The sequence below is a fragment of the Gymnoscopelus microlampas genome (assembly GCF_963454915.1).
Source record: "Gymnoscopelus microlampas genome assembly, chromosome: 16".
In the NCBI taxonomy this organism is placed as follows: domain Eukaryota; kingdom Metazoa; phylum Chordata; class Actinopteri; order Myctophiformes; family Myctophidae; genus Gymnoscopelus; species Gymnoscopelus microlampas.
Window position 1 is genome coordinate 21,922,151 of NC_139953.1, and position 20,394 is coordinate 21,942,544.

Consider the following 20,394-nt stretch of genomic DNA (forward strand, 5'->3'; position numbering starts at 1 on the left):
AAAAAGGCTCTCTGCCTGAATGACTACCACGCTATCACACTCACACCCGTCATCATGAAGTGCTTCGAGTGTCACCTCATCACTGCCAGATCTTCTTCTTTCGGCTAATTTGCATCAGGGGTCGCCAAAGGGATAATCTGTTTCCATCTGCTTCTGTTCTCTGCATCTTCCTCAGTCACTATAGCCACCTGCATGTCCTCTCTCACAGCATACATGATAAAGCTCCTATTTGGCCTTCCTCTTCTCCTCTTGTATGGCAGCTCTATCTTCAGCATCCCTCTCCCAATGTACCCCTCATCCCTCCTCTGCACATGTCCAAACCATCTCAACCTTGCTTCTCCTATTTTATCCCCCAACCTCCTAACTTGGGCTGATCCTTTAATGTCATTTCTGAAAGTGTCCTTCCTTGTCACTCCTAATGCAATCTGGGAACACATTCGGTAAAATAATAATAGTAATAATAATAATGATTATTTGTTGTTGCCCCTGGGGGCACAACCTTCTTTTTCGTGTTGCACAGGAACTCTGGTTTGGCTCCTCCTCTTTTCAGTCCACTCCATCCGTGTGCTTCTGTGTGTATTCCTTCTAACAACATGTTTATGGCAGTAGTGCAGACAGATGCGTCCCCTCTTTTTGTCAGTGTAACCATTTCTAAGCTGTACAGCATGGCTGGTCTCATTACTGTCTTAGACATCTTCCCTCTCACTCTCGCTGGTACCCTTCTGTCACAAATCACTCCTGACACTTCCTTGCATCCGTTCTCTCCTGCCTGCACTCTCTTCTTCACCTCTCATTCACACTACCCACAGGTATTTAAACTCCTTCACCATCTCTACACCTTACATCCGTTCACGCACAGTCGCACACATATTGTTACTCCTGCTGACTTTCATTCCTCTTCTATGCAGTGCATGCCTCCTCCTTTCCAGACTGACCTTGAAGACCTCAGGAATTCTTTTTCTGCCAGAGTGGAACTAGCTGCCAGCCAGAGAAGATGAAGACATTTAATGATGAACCATTAAGCTCTCCATAGGTCATGTAATAGGTAACATACACGGTAACCGTACTGTCACAAAATAACAGTTAATAAAATGTAGATACTGTAGACAGCATTAAATACACTGTTACATACGTAGTTGTAATATAAGCAGACTCAAAATACAAGTGTGTTAGTCTCAAGTCTATCATTTCAGAATCCAAACACAAGCCAGTTCATATTAAGGCTTGTTGTCTGCAATAGTAGATAGACTCCATACCTCAATGTATAAATAATAATAAAACATTATAAGAATAAAGTGAGAAGTGAGTGAGGTAATTTCTCTCTCTCTCTCTCTCTCTCTCTCTCTCTCTCTCTCTCTCTCTCTCTCTCTGCCAATCTACAAGCCCAACTGTATGAGTATAAATGCCTTTACAGTGTCACATCAGCATTGTCAGCATAAAAAATAAATATGACAGCAAATTAAGGAACAACATGACAATTTGACCATTTACATTATTAGATCATCACACCACTTATGTACAGGTAAAATTATATATATATATGTATATATATATGTATATATATATGTATATATATATATATATATATATGTATATATATATATATATATATATATATATATATATATATATATATACACACACACATATATATATATATATACACACACACACATATATATATATATATATATACACACACATATATATATATATATATATACACACATATATATATATATATACACACACATATATATATATATACATATATATGTGTATGTGAGAGAAATGTTATTCGATTTGTTTTAATATTCCCCAGACAAAACTATGTGACACATTTGTCTAAATATAATGTATTATTATTTCAAATGCATTGCTGCATGGAGCCTGGAAGCCATTCACGTGGCATCGCAGTGTGCCATGTGTCATGGCTGCCCTCTACTGGCGAAAAAGGGAATTTATTTCTAGAGCCTAAATAAGCTGCACACTTTGAAGTGTGGACCCTTTGAATTGACACACAGCTATATGATGATGATTGATATACTGTAGCCTACCTTTATTGATCTCGCGGGGGGGGATTCAGTTGAAAATGGCAGTAGCCTACAGAAGTAAGAAACACAGGGCAGAAGAAAAAAATAAGTATCAATACAATACAAGTATTGTACTCTACTTCAGTACAAGTAGAGTAGTATGAATACAGTATGAATATAGAATTGTCATAGGGACGTATATGGACAGCAACTAATGCAGACAAGGAAACTATTTTTGGTCAACTTAAAACTAGTTGAGTTGAAAGTCGTGACTCGTGCATTAGATTGAAACAAAAACAATAAAAATCAACCTTTGTACTTATGTGCTTTACATTTCTGCAAAGTATTACAGTTCGGATTTAAATCTTCTTCTTTTTGTTTTATCTAACATGTAACAATAACTACAATGCCTAACATTTTGATAGATAAACAAGGTTACAGTCCCACATGTACCCATAAGACTCAAGATTCCATAAAGTTTATTTTCACAGAGAGAGGGGGGTGCACCGTTCCTGGAGGTACTGCAATACCAGGTCGATGCGTGGAGTGGACGGAGCAAGCCCCTATTCCATCTCCCAGTTCCAAAAATCAATTTAATATATGGTCCCCGGGTAGGGGACGTATCAGATATTAAACTGATAAGAACAGATACTACACTTGATCTTAGCCAAAAGGCCGAGAAGCGATGCCGGCGTAGCTTTCAGAAAGGGTTAGTGACTCCAGGCAGCGACCGTCAACGTTGTGGTTAACGCTAATTACCCACAGTTTAAGCGTAACGTCACACACTAAACAACGCTCTACAATAAGGAGGTATAGGCTACTACGCAATTTAATCGACGTAGAGATATTTCCTAGGAGATATAAGACAAGAATAACGAGTTGTTTTTCCCACGGGGAGGTCGCTTTTTGGTATTTCCTGGTACGTGTCACGCCATGAACCAATAACAGTTTCAATACATTGGACGTTTAAAATGTCGTTTAAATGGACTTAACGTCGTACGCATTCTCTACCAAACACAACAAGAAAGTGTGAATTCATTTGAATATCGGAGTGACTATTGTTACCATATCCTGGAGATTGCCGATCGGACGGACGACTTTGTTTTTATTTTCGACGCCGCGACACGATTGTACGACGAAGTATTAACAAGGCACCATGAAACTACAACCAGACTACAACACATACACATTGTTTGTGACGTCATGGACGAATCCTTGGTATCGTATTCTAGGAAGGATGTAGCTGGCAGTTTTCGCCTCTGTGTCTACTACTAGTTGTACATTCAATACAATCAAATCCAACGAATCCTAAGTTTGCTTTGACAAGACCATTGATAAAACGATAAGGTAAGAGGATATTGTCTCTCTTGCCTGGCGAATAAATGGATACATTGGATATTTAGTTATGTAGTAACATTGTAATAACGTGGTTTAACTTCTCAGCTGGCTGGCTGTTGTTGTGGGCCAGCATTAGCCTGACAATGAAAGCTAGCAGTGTTGCCATGTCCGCTGATTATAAGCGACTTTCTGCTTGTTTTTCTGTGAAGTTAATTGCTTGTAAATATTAGTGGTTGCGTTTTTTTGGGCTCGTTTCTAGTGGTGTTTAAACCAGTTTCTCAAACATTTTCAAATCCAGGCCAAATTCATATTTATTTGTCTGCGGACTCTCATCTGAAATTATTTTATGCCAGGGAGTGGGATAGATTTGGGTTGTTCAAATGTTTAGAAAATATTCCACATTTTTCAACATTTCTTCAAGATAAAAAAAAAAATCAGACATAAAAGCTCGCAACTTGTTGTGAGCTTGTTGGTCGGATATTTTCAAATAGCCTAGTTTAAAGGGCGACGGGCTCGCTTCTTTTGGGCTTGTTTTCATATACCTGGTTGCTTGTTTCTCTCGCAATACGTGGCAACACTGAAAGCTAGCCTGCTATCGTTAGCCAATATAAGTTGAGTGTTGTTAGATAAACGAGACAAGCTCGAAGAAGCTAACATTACAAACTGCTTTATGTGCTCTTCTTGTGCAAAGGTGTTATTGTCAACAAACCTCAAGATGTCCCGCATATAACCAATAATATTACATATACATTTTTAGAAAGAAATAGGACTCATCGTGTGGTTAGCTGATATTCTACCTGTGCGTTCAACTGTGACTAAAACGTAGCTAAACAATAACAAGTGTGACTGCCAAAATAAAGTGGGCTAGGTTGTTATAATTTGACCGTTTGAAAGGCAAATGTAGATGTGATATCGTGCAGATGAAGCATCAGAATTCCACAACTATTTGTTGCAGTGTGTGTAAATAATAGTAGAGTAGTAGATGAATGCACAGGTGCACCCTTTCCAGTGGTGTAAAGTAACCAAGTACATTTACTCAAGTACTGTACTTGAGTTCAATTTTGAGGTATTTTTTACTAGTGGAGTATTTCCACTAAATACTTTTACTTCTACTCCACTACACCTAAAAACTATTGTACTTTTACTATGACAATTTAATATTTGAAAACGTTAGGTACTTTGTAGATTTTGATTATTATTACAAAACATACTTTAACCACTTAAGCCCTATATACATTTTGTAATACTTGTAACAGAGTATTCCTACTTTGCAGTATTGATACTTTTACTTAAGTAAAAAAAAGTTGTACTTTTCCCACCACCGACCCTTTCACTGTTGGCCAGCTTGTTGTTTCATACAGTTCATACAGTTTCATATGTTGAGGTCATCAGTCGTTGGTGTAATAAAAAAAAAAAAAAAGTATTACAATGACTAATGCTATTCCCTTCTTTGTCAGCTTGTTTTCCAGTCCACTCAAATTGAAGATGGAGGAAACCCATGCCCACTGTATGTCTTGCGTGAATCATAGGTGCACGGCCAAGCCTAACCCAGGCATTTGTTGTGATCTTATCACCTGTCCCCTGGTGTGTGGATCTGTATTTCACTCTTGCAAAGCCACTGAGCACCGGCTTCTGTGTGCACTGGAAAGGGTTCCGTGCCTGAACAGTGGCTTTGGCTGCCCTTCCACCCTGGTGCGCAACCGAATGTCTGCACACCTCGAGGTGTGCCCGGCAGGGGTGGTGTGCTGCACCATGGAGTGGAACAGATGGCCCGTCAGCTGTCTGGACTACACGTCCTATGAGACCCTGAGCCGGGGCGTAGAGGAGGTGGAGCAGCTGGACATGGCGCTCGCCCTTCAGGACCAACGTACTTTGCTCGAGTCCCTCAAAGTAGTTGCCATGGCTCCCACAACAGAGAGAGAGACACTTGTCGCAGAGAGCAAGCGGGAGGATGGCACAACGCACTCAGTTTTGCCCGCAGCATCTTCTGCGGCGTCCGCCTCCGAGTCACCGCCAGGGTCGCTACCTGCTCAACCGCAACTGCTCCCGCCGTGTTCAGCAAAAGAGAAAATAGCAAACGGAATTAACGGTTTGAACGAGGAGCATTACAGTAAGCTCTACGAGGCCACAGTGGAGACGGCGAGAAGTTTAGCTGCTGCCTTAGATATTTTCAGCAGCGGCGCCAGTTACTCTGACAATAGCATTGAGTGTAAGAACGGAGTTACCGGACAGGACAGCAGGGAGAGCCGTATCAGAAAAAGGGATCTTCACAAGGGACTGGAAGCCATGGCCATTGTGGACCCTGAGGGTTGTGCTGCAAAGGAGATGGTTGAGCAGAGTGTTTGTTATGGCTGTTTGAGTGGAAAAGGGGCTCAGAATGGAGCGCAGGTGCAGATTTCAGACGCAGCGAAAGGACCACTGTCGGGAACTATGGGAGCTTGTGTGGAGGCATCCTACACTGTTGAGGAGCAGGAGGACACACATGTTGCTGCTCAGGAGCCCTCTGTTTTTCAGTCGCTGACCTCTCCGCTGTCACCACCCCTGCCTGTCAGCCAAGGTATTGCACAGAGGGCTGGTCACGTGGTCTTGGAGGACAGGGGCTTGGTGCTTTTAGAAGACAGAGGTCTGGAACGCAAACTACACAATAACCAGTTTATCAGGGGCTTTGGCCAGTATTCACAGTCCAACGGACGGAGGGCATTGCTCCCTGGCCGTGCACTCTGTAGATTTTGTCCCAAAATGGAGGACAAAGCAGTGGATACGTCTGACCTAGAGCAGGAAGAGGACCCAATGGGTCTCGGGGAGATTGATTTGATCACAGCAGCCCTCCTTTTCTGTTTAGAAGAGTCCAGAGAATGTCGAAGAATCTCTGACACTATCTATGTCGATGGATACCATGTTGACTTTGGCACACAGACTTTCACTTTTCCAGCAGCGATCCTGGTAACTAACACCAGGGTGGGTGATATGGCTTCGGCATCTGCCTGCGACCACGCGGCCCCCCAACTCTCCTACCCCAGCCCCTTCCGCACACTCCGTCTTGGCCTGGTCCTAGAAGCTCTGGAGGTGGAAGCAGTTCCACACAATCGCTACCTGCCCCCTAACCCACGATACCAGCACATGTTTCCCTTTGTGTGTGGCCAGTCATTCCGCAGGGACCAGTTCTCTTCGCACTTTACAAATGTCCATGGCGACATCCATGCTGGCCTCAATGGCTGGATGGAGCACCGATGTCCGCTGGCCTACTATGGCTGCACATTCTCCCAACGGAGGTTCTACCCATCCACCAGGGGGGCCAAGGTCATTCATGACAGACAACTGAGGTCCTTCGGGGTCCAGCAATGCCCGGGGGCAAAGTTTTTGAGTGCCTCTAGTTCTGACCAGTTCAGTGGGTTGCCCATTGAGATATTGTGGCATATAGCTGGGTTCCTTGACAGCTTCAGCCTGTGCCAGCTAGCCATGGTGTCACGGACTATGAGGGAAGTATGTGGCAGCCTGCTCCAGGCCAGAGGTATTGTGGAGCTACAGTGGGAGCGGGGGCATTCCCCAAACGTCCATGGTGCTGTTTCATGGCAGATAAAAAACAGGGTAAGTCTTGAATATTGGGTGTGTGACACACACACACACACACACACACACACACACACACACACACACACACACACACACACACACACACACACACACACACACACACACAAAATCCTGAATAAATGGTGGGTTCGGGATGCCTGGGACTATAGTTGTGCACAGAGCTGATTGCTGTCATGACATATAAGAGGCACAGAGTGTGAGGATGACTGATTTATCCTATATGCAACAGGGGTGTAGTCACACCCAGCTCAGAGTCCAATGAGTTTGGATTCAGGCCAGGTGTGACTAGTCAAATCAGCCATCACCCACACAACAAAGACTGACACATAATATATATCAATATATATGTAATACATTGAAAATTAGTAATAGTCGAGTACAACGTAATTCTACATATCAGTCCATGCATTTGAAAATGATCACTGTCACATAAGTGTCAGACAATACATCAGCAACTACATGCTTATTGTCTGTGTCCATTCTTGAGTGTTATGCAAGGAGGCCCTTAACCCTTATCAGTGGAAATGTCTGCCAAAAATAGGGACAAATTGTTTTGCATCAAGCATTATTGTTTAATTATGATAATGCAAAATTGTGCATTTGTTCTTTTTTTTAGGTATGGAAATTCAGTACTGGCTTCAGCCTGGTGTCTTCATGGGGTTTCTCAGACCTCCCCAGCATGTCAGACCATCTTAGGAAGTGCCGCTTCAACACGGTAGAGCGCAAGATGGACCCCGTACCCCTTCCGGCCATGTGCACAGCGCGGGATGGACAGTCCCTCCGCCGAGTCCTCCGCCATATTAACACTTGATCTAACACCTGCCTAACCTTTCATAGATGCACCATGGTCACTGTGTAATTTAAAATGTTACTGTTTGATTTATTTTCTGTTTTGAGAGAAGAAGAAAAAAGTCTGTACTACACAGGAGTTGAAGAAGTTAATTAAAGATGTAGACATAACTTGCTACAATAGTAGCCTACAGTTTAGTATTTAACTTTGCATGGATTTGTGTTGCAAATATCCCTATATTTTGGTAACATATTTTCTTGGAGTCGATATATTATCTGTGAGATGAAGAAATGGAGTTGGAAATATTTTCACTGTCTTGCCTTTCAGTCACAGCCATGGGATGAGCAAATTGTTTGCCATATTGCACCATTTTTGCATAACTGGAGTTATGCTAGCACTTTAAAGATTTGCTAATCCCTCCCATGTTACTCGATTATCCACTTGGCAAAAATTATATTCTAGCATAGAGGTTGACATCTGAATGCAAACTAGACTCATAAGACAAGTCTACTGACTGGGTGAGTAGAATGTGGATGTCATGCAAGTCAAAACAGGACATGTACTATAACGCATGTGATTTTCCTACAATTTAATAAAATCTTTACCTCCTTTTAAGTGTTTTACGCATTCAGTTTAAGACCACCAGCAGGTTTTCATTCAAAAGTTATAGATTTCTGTATTTTCTTATCTGCACTGAAGTCAGTCAAATGATTGAATGGTTATTTGAAGTAGACTGATTTGGTTATTGATTTCTGCCTCAAAGCTCATGTATAAATAATCTGTAAGTCAATATCTTTACAAAATATTAAGAAGAGGTCAAAAGCTATTCTACAATTGCAAAGCAAATGCATGTACATCAGTCAAAAGTGTTCGCAGCACACACACCTGATCTGTTTTCTGTTTGAGTCATTAGGGTCAAATAGTGCTGGCATCATGTCTTTGGGTCTGTTTGGAGTTGGAGTAGCTAATTTTGTCTCCGCCAGGCCAAGGCGTGGCCGAGAATGTTTGCGCCCCTGTCCGTCTGTCCGTCTGTGTGCAGCTAATCTCCGGCGCCGATGACCTGATCGACGGCACGTACATTTATATTGCCGAATAAAGACCCCCATCTTTAACTTCTGTTTTCGGAATCAGTGGGGTCAAATAGTGCTGGCATCGTGTCTTTGGGGCTGGGAGGAGTTGCCATGGCCATTTCATTCATGTACCACTCACATGGTCTAAGAAGGGGTGGGGGTGCATTTCCTGGCAGGGAAATCTGTTGTGAATAAAGGCATGGGTTTGAAGTGTTTTTATTTTTTTTAATTTGGTGTAGTGTAATTAAAGTTAGGCACTGTTAATAAGGTTAAATTAACCATGGGTTTTCATTAATTTGAATACATTTAGACATGGGCTTGGTGTCATTTAATCTAAAGTTAGGCACTGCGTTAGCGTTACTGTTTGGTAAGGATCTGGGGAGGGCATTCACCATGAGTGATGTAATAGTAACATCCACTGCCAATAATAGCCTATTGGTCAATGGTCATCCAATAAAAGACCATAGGCATGTATCATACAAAATAAGAGTCTTCTACGAAAAATAGAACTCACCTTTCCGGGTTTTAAACTCCAAGCCAGAATTGGTCAATTCAGTGGGTGACAGAGATTTTCAACTGTGCCTGCATGAATATTAGTCCCTGTGGTTACCAGTAGATTATACCATGCCATAATGCCTCAATACTACAAAAACAAAATTGATTTAAAAATTCAAAAACAAAATGGTGCAAATTCCAGAACCTTTACTGATATAAGTAGACACATGTGGTGAGATGTCTCTGCCAGAGGGCAGCAACAGCAGGTGTTCTGTATGATGTAATTACAAGAGTCCTTTGCTGCTCTGCCAACAGAACAACCTCAGCTACACATTACCTACTCCACCACAAGGAGGGTTAGTTTTGTTTTGTTAAACTACTACCATATTCTAATCCCAGCTTTTCAAATATATGCAAATTGTGTGTTGGCACAGCAGCAAGTGTATACATTATTATGTTTTGATTGAGAAAACAACATATAAAAGAGGGTGGAGCCGGCGGACAGTATCTAACTATATAAATGGCGACCAACTTCCGCACCCTCGGTGTCCACACCCCACAGCTCTGTTATCGACTAAACAACGCACCGCCAGACCACATGTCGCCAACTGACTCGCCACGCCGGCCGCGCTGAATTTACGCCTCGCGTAGGGGACATCTCACTGCTCAATACACCTTTTCCACCGCGCAACATAATTAATTCTACTCACCAAATGTCGGACAAAACGGAAGGGGAGGCAGCTTCGTACCGTTTACCGTGCGCACGACCTCATCACCACAACAACACGCAGCCGCTGCGGGGTTTTTTTCCTTTTTTTCCAAACTTTTTTTTTGGTCACCATTTTCTCCAGGCACCATTTCTGGTGTAACGTCGGGTGTTTCTTTTCACCAGCCAATCACCTTTCACGTTGCCACGTCCGTTGCCACGTCGCGCTGACGTACGCTAAACAAGCGCTGCCGTGCGCACAATGCAAACGAGCCCAAAGGCGCGCAAAAATCAGACGACCATTGCTTAGACACAAAGTCAGACCTGGCAACGCAGCCTACGCCAATCATGTGTGAGAGATCTACAAGCTATGGGGCAGAGACGCCACCGTATCTTAGCAACAACTACAGCGCTCACTCTCATTGGTCGTGTCACGCTAACAGCAGTCTCCAGACAATGGCATCGCAGACAGCTTGCTGTTACTGCTGTAGCCATCACAGGCAGTTGCAGCACGACGGACAGGGCGCTGTGATAGCTGCCATGTCGCTAACGCTAACCTGGTTGTCATGCCTGCAGCGGCTGTGCAATCACTTTGTCAACAATGCACGTTCGTGTGGTGAATGTCTATATTGCTGCTCAGTTCGTCCATTGTAGATGGTGTATGTTTGTGTGTGTCTTCTGGAGAACGATGTAGCTCCACAGCAACTACAGTAACTAACGTAATGGCAGGACCGCCCCGTGCAACGCATGTTAGCCTGCATTATGGTCATGTAGTAATTTCAGATAATTTCGCTCCGATTACAGCAGTGTTTATCAACCCTTTCACGCCGCACCCCCCCCCCCCCCCCCCACCCCCAAATACACGTACTTGATCTGGGACCCCCCCATTCTGTTTGACTCCGTTCCACAAGTAAATATTGTGAAAATAGCCGATCTACAAGCTCGCAACGCCTCACGTTCAGAGGCTTTGTAAGCTTGGAGATCGGCTATTTTCTACATGATTGCCTCTTTCTTACATTCTTTGCCAATGTGGCCCATGTTTTCATAGCATAGTTTATTGACTACTTCTGTTGCAGAAATGGCCATTTCCTTTACTTTCGTTTTTTTATTGTCTCCGCCAGGCCGAAAGGCATGCCGCAAGACTATGTTTCACCCCCTGTCCGTCCGTCTGTGATAGCTAATCTCTCACATCGTTGACTTGATCGCAGCAAAATAACAGCCCGATGTGGAGAGTCAGTGAGAGCTGGATAAACGACGTAAAATGTGTCAAAAGGAGTCTGTACGGCTGTCGCTAAATGAACACATGACGTCGGTGGGAGAGCAGATATTGTGTCTTTTGGACAAACAGCAGCGTGGTGCTGATGTTTGTTGTGTGAAGCAGCTTAATGTCAGAGTGTTTGTGTTGGAGCGCCTCAGTGCGGCTGCAGAGTTCATGTGCAACCTCTTCCAGAGAGACACAGAGACACTAGAAACTCTGCTGGGGAAAAAAAACACTGCTGGGCATTGACTTTCCTATGGACATTGATCTACACACTGCAGGTATATCTGCTACACACACAACATCAAACTACACACTGCAGGTATGATGCAGCGTTTGCATTACAGCCAGCATGCCAGCGTAGTTCCCATATGGTTTCAAGGTGGGCTAAACCATATGGACCCCATGTCAGCAATGTCAGCGGCATCCACTTATGTCCCAACTGCGATGCCCATGCAGGCTATAAGTAGCTTCTACCTGGCCCTTAGGTGGGCCCCAACTAGCCATGTTTATGTGGGACCAAGGCGGGTCCTAACTGGGTTTGCCCATGCAGGCTTTAACTGCCTTCTACCTGGGCCCTAGGTGTACCCTAACCAACCACAGTGCAGTGCCCATCGCTCCAATTGTTGTGACGTCAGGGCTCTCAATACTGCACATTGGTGGAGGAGGAGGGGCCGCAGGGCGACCGCACACATCGCTGAACCAATGGTAGCCCACGGATGTTTCCTCTGTGGATTTACAATCTGCCCCTCTATGCCACATATCATCCGCACTACAGGGTCTTCACTGACCGAGCCACGGCCCCACTGACCCTCATGACGCTACGCCACTTAAACGTGCGGCAGCATGCGCTGGGTTGCCAGGTTTGCACAGCCTGCGCCAGAAACAAGCAACCACCTTCATGAAAACAAAAAAAACACCGAAATGGTCCGCAATGTTCCAGGGGTGTCCCCGCGCGTCCCAACACTCCACAGGGGGTCAGTGGACCATCAGGGGGTCCGCGGACCCCCTGTGGACCCCCTGAAACATAAGAAATATTATTTCTTCACATTTTCTCCTTTTTCAAAAAAACTTTTCCACAGTTTCACTCCGGCGATTTGGGTCCCCCAATATACACACGGCTGGGCCCCGTGCGCGGCTGGGGTTGAGGGGGGCGTAGCCCCCCGAAACTCTAGTTTGGCATAACAGATTTGCTTGTCAGGAACTGTCCACCCTCCTTTTCTCATACCAGGTGTGTGGTAAATTAATAAAAATGGCTAAGCCAACTCTAAACAGCCCCAAAGACATGACACCAGTACGATTAGACCCCACTGATTCCGAAAACAGAAATTAAAGGGGGCGGACAGTATTCGGCAATACAGATTTTCTTGCTAGGAACTGTCTACCCCCCTTTTCTTAGACCAGGTGAGTGGTAAATGAATACAAATTGCTATGCCAACTCCAAACAGCCCACAGCCCCAAAGACATGACACCAGCGCGATTTGACCCCACTGATTCCGAAAACAGAAATTAAAGGGGGCGGACAGCATTCGGCCCCCAATATGGACAGTGGCAAACGTGTGGCTTCACTATGAAAGAGAACGTGAGCAACATGCGAAACATTAATACAATAAAATATTTAAAATAAATAATAAAACAAATGAGTATAAATGTCTTGGTCACTGTGTGTAAGTTTGAAAATGTTGGTCATCCACTGTTATTTACATGTATTTGTCTATCTATGCAAAGTGCTCTATAAAAGGTATGACACACACACACACACACACACACACACACACACACACACACACACACACACACACACACACACACACACACACACACACACACGCAATCATTGCATGAGTGAATGACTCAAAAACCTGTTTGCCCACTCTCCTTGATACCTATCTTTTGTTTCCATTCATGTTGGACATTGTGTCGACCCATTGCTCGGTTGTGAGCAGGCCGGTTTCCGACATGGGAGATTAGACCAAGTAGCTCTGATGACCCAACACATCGAGGACAGCTTTTCGGCAAAAAAAGAAGGTCGGAGCCGTCCTTGTCGATCTGATGGCTGTCTACGATACCTTTTGGCATCACGGCCTCACCTGCAAGTTGCTCCGCTTGCTGCCGAATAGGCACATAGTCAGTATGATCATGGAGCTGCCGAAATCTTAGTTTCACCCTTATCACCGGTAGTGGACAGCGAAGCAGGTTACGGTGCCTTAAGAACGGTGTCCCTCAGGGATATGTTCTGGCTCCCCTTCTGTACAACATTTACACCTATGACTTGCCTGATAGTGATACAGTCTCGCGGAAGTACACCTATGCGGATGACCTCGCACTGGTGTTCTCCGCTGAAAACTGGATTCTGAGCCAGGACATGCAGACACTACTGGCATACCCCCAGAAATGGAGAATGAAGCTCAGCTTCCATCTTAATAAAAGGGAGGCTAAACGTGAGGTCTGGGTATATATCGGTGGAACACCCCGAAAAACACATTTTGCACCGAGCCAACCTACCGCGGCGTGACACTGGACAGGTCGCTCACGTTTCGCCGACACCTTGAGTCACTGCGCAAGAAGGTAACAACTGACTAGTTGGGTCAGGCTGGGGTGCCAGCGCAAGAACTTGCGTACGGCAGCCCTGGCCCTTGTTTACTCGACTAGCGCTCGACTAGTACTGCGCTCCAGTGTGGAGTCGCAGTGCTCATACTCGCCTCATTGATATGCCCATCAACGAAGACTTGCACATTGTGACAGGATGCCTGCGTCCCACTCCTGCTGGGCTTTGCCGCAAAAGAGCCACAGCACGTCTTGCGTGCCGGGCCATGGAGCCACACCACCTACTCCATGAACGCCTTCTCGAAACAACTGAGCCTTCCCGGTGCCTCAAGTCCAGACACCCATTTGTGCCTGCCGCACTGTCTGGAACTCCTGCAGCAATGCAGTGAAGTCAACATCAGTGCGGCAAGATGGGCGGATCACTTTTGGAGCATGGAGTGGGAGGCAAACACCTCTTGACTCCATGACCATGTCATGCTGGAATGCCCGATGTACCGGGCTCCCAATGGGAAGCATGGCCTGCTGTCTGTGGGTGACGATACGTGACGTGGTTGCTGGAGGTGTGCCCAGTGTCCCCAGGCCGGGGTGGTAAAAGGATAGCCCCTCTGCCCCGTACCTGGGGAGCGGAGAGAAATCACCTAACCCAAATGACAGAGAAAGAGAGTGCAGTATAATACACAGTATGAAGGTTGTGGTAGCTAGTGCTGTAGCACTCGAGTCCCATCTCAAGACCATATTTTGATGGTCTCAGTCTTACCTACAATTTTACTTGGTCTTGACTCAGTCCCTGAAGTCTAAACAAGAGGACAATAGATTTGTTATGCTAATTTCTCCAAAGTAGGCCTTGCTCCTTTGAATTTCCTCACAATCGGTAGCAGTAGTAAGGTGCTTCAGTAGTATTTCATAAATAATTCAGTTTTTACTTCTGAAATGTTGGCAGAGAAATTGGGTATGTTTTGAACCTCCAGTGGGATTTCAGACCAACACAATTATAGTCTTGGTCTAAATTAGGATTCAAATGCTAGTTTTCAACAAAAGAAAACTAGTTTTCAACATTCATTTATTGTACTTGGTGTATTATTGTCCTTCCTTTAAATAGTTTTGGTCATCAGCTGTTTCTAGTCCCAAATCGATGACATGGCAACAAAGCAACATTTACCTCGACTAGAGCAATACACGATTGGCCTGTTGTTGATGTCACAAGAGAATCAATAATCAAGAGCGGTTTATTTGACACTCACTCGAACAGGTAAAACAGCAGGTGGGACATGTTCCACAAAGACTGTGTTAAGTTAACACAATACAACAGATAATAATGAAAATAATAATCTTATTCATCCCCACTACCACAAAAGAAGAAATGTGTTCATGAAAGAAAAACTATAAATGATCAATTGACAAGCTATTCTACAACGTTTTATTGTAACACAATTCCAACAAAGCTTATCTTCTTTACCAAGTCATCATGATTAGCACAGGTGAAGGTTAAGGATGTTACCTGAGTGAGTGCAAACCACCCTCATCTATCTTGTGGAAAAATGCACGTTCTGCTGCCTTGGCAGGAAAAGGTAGACGTTCTATGTTCCTACCCATAATTACCTCTCTCCTCTATCTATCCAGTGACCAGTCTGATACAACATCCATCATAATCGGGAATGATTGGACTGAGCAGTAGCCATAACTTTGAAAGTGCATGGCTTTGTTGAATACCTCTGAATAGCAAACAACTGTTCTCAGTAATTTGTTCTGCCCAGGATTACTTTGCTATGAAAGCGGAAACAATATTTTCTTTGCTTAAATAGCCATATAATAAGAGAGTACTGAAGTGAGTTGGTCATTATTATTATTGGATGATAAATCCATTGAGGGGCAAAGCAGAACTTATACTTCGAGTGAGTCCTCTGGAACCCTGTTTATTTTCCAATAATTACCAGCCTCACTGTACATTATACCTGACATCTGTGCTTACAGTACATGAGACATGCACAACAAAGTAATTTCACACTTTCATGAGGCACCAGTATTACTATCCCATACATTTTGCACTTACATAACTATGTTCGCACCACTGCTTGCTTAAATTGCACAACTCTTTACTGGTGTCTGAGCATTTCATTCGTGTTAAGATTAGTGTTAGGACAATAGGTATAAAATAAATGCTGCATTAGGCACCCCTAGACTAGGGCATAACACCAACCCACACAGTAAATTCATCTATACTATAATGCATTTTAGACTGTCTTGGCAGAGACAGTCAGACTGATTTAACTGAAGCCTCCCCCACCCAACTAATTAGTCACAATTAGAAACGGCCGGAAAGACGAGGCACCACCAACATATTAACTTACTCTCTCAGTCATAAGACCCTCTCATTTGGTGAATTCTCATCTTTTGAAAATCATGCATTTCTATTAAAATGTAAGCAGCTGTAGTACCTCCAGACAGAGTGCTATACTTCTAATCTAGACAAGTTCTCATCCATTACTCTACTGAAGAGAAAACTACATTGATCATTTGAAAGACTGCCTTTCTTTAGAAGAATTGTAATCCCCATGAAGACCAAAATCTTTGTTCTAGAAGGGTGTCTCACCTATGTGAATTCTCCTTTTCATCTTCAGACTTCCATTATGGTGAGGTCTTTTGCCACAAACCGTACAACCAACTTTCCCCTGTATGAGCTCTCATGTGCATCTTCAAGTCATTTTTTCTACCAAAGCTTTTACCACAATCTGTACAACTAAAGGGCTTCTCCCCTGTATGTATTACCATGTGTCTCTTCAGATTTCCATTTTGGTTAAATGTTTTGCCACAAACAGTACAAATAAAGGGCTTTTCCCCGGTATGAGTCCTCACGTGTTTTTTTAAGTCATTTTTTCCACCAAAGCTTTTGCCACAAACTGTACAACTAAACGGTTTATCCCCTGTGAGCCTTCTTGTAAACGAAGTTGGTTCTGATGGATTCAGTTCCTGGGAGAGTTGGTTGCTCAAAGACAACCTTTGTCCTTCCACATTTTGTGTCTCGTGCAATTTCAGAGTGTCTAAAACTGACGAAGCTCCTCGGGTCTCCACCCACACGTCACTGTCTTCGGTGTCAGATTCAGAATCGTTTGAAGAGAGGAGCTGGACATCACTAGTTGGTTGTGATGCTCCACAGTCCTCTACCTCTGCTTGTGTGTTCATGTGTTCAGTTGAGGTGCTGGCTAGAGGCTCTGTCTCTCTGTTTTCATCATCTTCACTTTTCACTGCTAATAATGTCAATGTTGACACAGCCTTCGTTGGCCTATTAATTATCTCCTCCCGTTCCTCCTTAATCTGTGCAGGCTCTGGTTCCTCCCAGATCAGACTGGGGCTCCTCTCTGGCTGTTCAGGTGAAACCGCCTCTTCACAGAGAGGGAAGACATCTAGGCAGAATAGAGAAGAATGAAAAAAACAGTGATCCATTAGATGCTTCATAGTTATATGTATTTATTCGTAGAGTCCCCCTCTCATTGTCTCATTGTTTTGTAGTACAGGTGGAGGTTGTGTGAGGTTGTATAGTTTAGTTGCAGTCTAGAATAGGGATTTTACCTCCAGCAGAAACAGCGCGGCTTGAACATAAATGTAAGACATGTTTTCTGCCAATTCAGTTATATTGTGTAACAAGTACTGTCTTTTGAAACAGAAAATATAATCATATGCCATATGATCTTATACAAGATAGACAAGATAGCAAGCCAGTTCGACAAGCCAGGACAGACATGCCAGAACACTACATTATATTGCATAAAGCCCAAGTGGTGGCCTACCATGCATGCAAGGCTGCTTTCACCATTTTATTACTTGCAAACCATACTGTTATATCGTTGTTTTTAACAATAAAAAAATCGATTACATATCGGTGCTCCTTAAATTTTGGTGGGTGCTCCAAACGTTTTGCTTTACAAAGGTTGTATAAAGTGTCGCTACCTGGCCATGATGTAAGTGCAAATATTGTCAATCATCCTTATCTCAAAATTACTTAGTAAAAGTAAAAAAAAGAAAGAAAAGGTGCCCTGCTAAAAACAATTGGGGCTGTATTCATGTTATATTTCCCTTATAGAAGTTCTCTAGAGCACAATGAAAATCAATCAATAGGTCAACATTACTGGTGTAACGCATGCACAGCCGTCAATGGGCAAAATAGGCGATAAAAACTATGTACCCATACCGACTTGTTTACACATTGTCCGATTAAGCTTTGCCTGTTATACTTGAGACTAGCCGGAACCAATCAAATTAAATAGGAGCGTAAACAGCATAAACAAACTCAGAGAAATACCTCTGCTGAATCAAGCCACACACACACACACACACACACACACACACACACACACACACACACACACACACACACACACACACACACACACACACACACACACACACACACACACACACACACACACACAGTGTGAGACCCAGCCCTTTCCTTAGTAAAGTAAAAAATCTACTTATAATCAATAAAAAAGTGTTTGGGGTAGGGGCAAATTAATATTTGAGGGGTGAACCTTAACATCGCTGCTCAGTTTGCTATTGTTTGTGGCAGGTCAGGATAGTCTCATTGAAACAATGGCCTTTTAATCACTTTATCTCGTTTGCGTCACTGTATGTCATAAAGATTGAATGGGTGCATGTTTGCGTGAGAGAGACAATTAAATACAACATGTTCTCATGCCCAACTCGTCAAATACGTCCGCTTGGTCAAGTGCCCCAGGCATCAATTTCTGAAACCGTGCCCTCTAACATCTGCATAGTATTTAGGTCCCAATCTACTTCTATAGAAATCCCCTGCATCATATATTCACGTGCCCCAACATACTTATACAGAAATACCACAGCATCATATTTAGACACCCAAGGTAGTACAATATATATTTATATAGAAGTCCCAGGGCGTCATATTTAGATGCCCATGGTAGTACAATATATTTACATATTCAATCATGTTTATTTGATTAAATTCAGCTACTTACAATCAAATTACATAAATATTCAAATGAAATATAATTGTATTGCGTTGACAGTGCATCACAAAGTAGCACATTGACCAGTGTGTTCAGGTTACAGTACCCTGCATTGGCCCGGGTGGGGTTATTGCGTGGGTGAAATCCACGCAATAACCCCTAAGCTGCTGGACAGTGTCTGAGGTTTGCACAATGAGTCTGACTTGGCTGGCCTGGATTTTTTCACTAGTAGCATGCTTTACATCCTTCCAATATACTGAATCATTCCTCACCGACATTTGCACGTATGTGGGGATTTTAAATGCAAGAAATCCTGCTAAAAATAGGCAACTGACACCTTTCCCATTGCCAGTAGACGAACATGCCTTTCTGTTGTTTCCTTTAGCCAGAAAATGTCCCGGTCAAATTACCTTCCTCATGAACAAAGAGATGTTGTGCATTTTGCCCAGCTCGCCATAAACCCTCACCAATCATTGTATAAAAGGAATGGGACAGCACTTTGAGTCCTTCATTCATATCACTTTACATAACTTTTAAAACTCTTACTGTCCCTATTTACAGCTAGTTATTTAAAGGCTGTGATCATTTATTATTACTATTCCATTTACGTTCTAATGTATATAGGGTTGAAGTGGGTAATGTATGTGTTGCAATAATAATAATAAGAGTACTGAAAATTGGAACTACTCCAGTAAAGTAAAAATACCTCAAAATTGTACTTATAAGTACAGTACTTGAGTAAATGTACTTAGTTACTTTACACCAGTGGTTCTCAAAGTGGGGTCCGGGGACCCCAAGGGGTCCTTGAGGTGGTTCCAGGGGGTCCCCAGCAAAATGACTGAGAGTTAAGAATAGGAACAAAATGGACCCTTATGTGTCTGTAACTCAGAGAGTGTACAAATGAAACCAAATGGACCCGTTCCATTTGTACACTCTCAGAGTTAAATCAACACTGATGAAATGGTATCAACTGGGGGTCTTTAAATTAAAATGTTTGAATCACTGCTGTACTTCAATAAAAATAGTCTCTTATGGGGGTCCCTGGCATATCTTTTCAAATGGGGGTCCGCGGGCTAATAAATGTCAATTTGGGGGTTGAGTTGACATGAAAAAGTTTGAGAACCACTGCTTTACACCACTGCCAACAGTGACATCAACACAATAATACACAGTTCAGATAGATAGGTTAACTTACGAACCTGATAATACACGAGATTTGACTTGAGGGTTCAAACAATCCAACTGTCTCCGCTGAAGGGCTATTATTTCTTGCTGGTACTGCACTATAGTTCTGATGAAGACGGATAATATATCCTCGGCGACAGCAGTTAGTCGTTCATTGACGAACAATCTCAGCGTCTCAATGTCAGCCATTGTCATTTGTCTTCCTATGAAGTAGTTAAACAAAGTCGAGGCACTAGATGGTACAGCTTTTGGGGAGCCATACAATTCCCTGGAGCAAACATAAACAATGCGAACACTTCCGGGTTAACGACGTTCCGCGCACGTCAGATGAACGTAGTAATGACGGTGATCACTTTATGCTTATCGCCGCCTGCTGGGGAAGGTCTGTGGTGCAGC

General features: G+C 43.4%; 2 protein-coding genes across 4 annotated transcripts in view; one reads left to right on the top strand and one right to left on the bottom strand.

The window, feature by feature from the left end:
* Window positions 1-2,556: 2,556 nt before the first annotated feature.
* Window positions 2,557-20,394, top strand: part of LOC311063425 (laforin-like) — a 30,830-nt gene continuing 12,992 nt past the window's right edge. Inside the window, exons 1-3 of one of the 3 annotated variants that reach the window (XM_084082883.1) lie at window positions 2,557-2,742; window positions 4,829-6,959; window positions 7,582-8,637. In XM_084082883.1, the coding sequence (XP_083939009.1) occupies window positions 4,857-6,959; window positions 7,582-7,776 (2,298 nt within the window). In that variant the 5' untranslated portion in view covers window positions 2,557-2,742; window positions 4,829-4,856 and the 3' untranslated portion in view covers window positions 7,777-8,637. Of the gene's footprint in view, window positions 2,743-3,259; window positions 3,381-4,828; window positions 6,960-7,581; window positions 8,638-20,394 lie in introns of those variants that run through there. The other 2 variants (XM_084082882.1, XM_084082885.1) reach the window with 2 other exon arrangements.
* LOC311063920 (uncharacterized protein) lies at window positions 15,084-20,259 on the bottom strand. Its single transcript, XM_084083553.1, has 2 exons — window positions 20,013-20,259; window positions 15,084-17,232 (listed from the first exon to the last, which is right to left on the bottom strand). Exons 1-2 carry the CDS (start codon window positions 20,191-20,193, stop codon window positions 16,457-16,459), a joined length of 957 nt encoding a protein of 318 aa, XP_083939679.1. The 5' UTR covers window positions 20,194-20,259; the 3' UTR covers window positions 15,084-16,456.

Excerpts from the sequence above, each read along its gene's own strand:
- LOC311063920 (XM_084083553.1), bottom strand. The coding sequence starts at position 20,193 with ATGACAATGGCTGACATTGAGACGCTGAGATTGTTCGTCAATGAACGA. Across the intron at positions 17,233-20,012 it reads CAAATCTCGTGTATTATCAG|ATGTCTTCCCTCTCTGTGAA; the intron begins GTTCGTAAGTTA and ends TATTCTGCCTAG.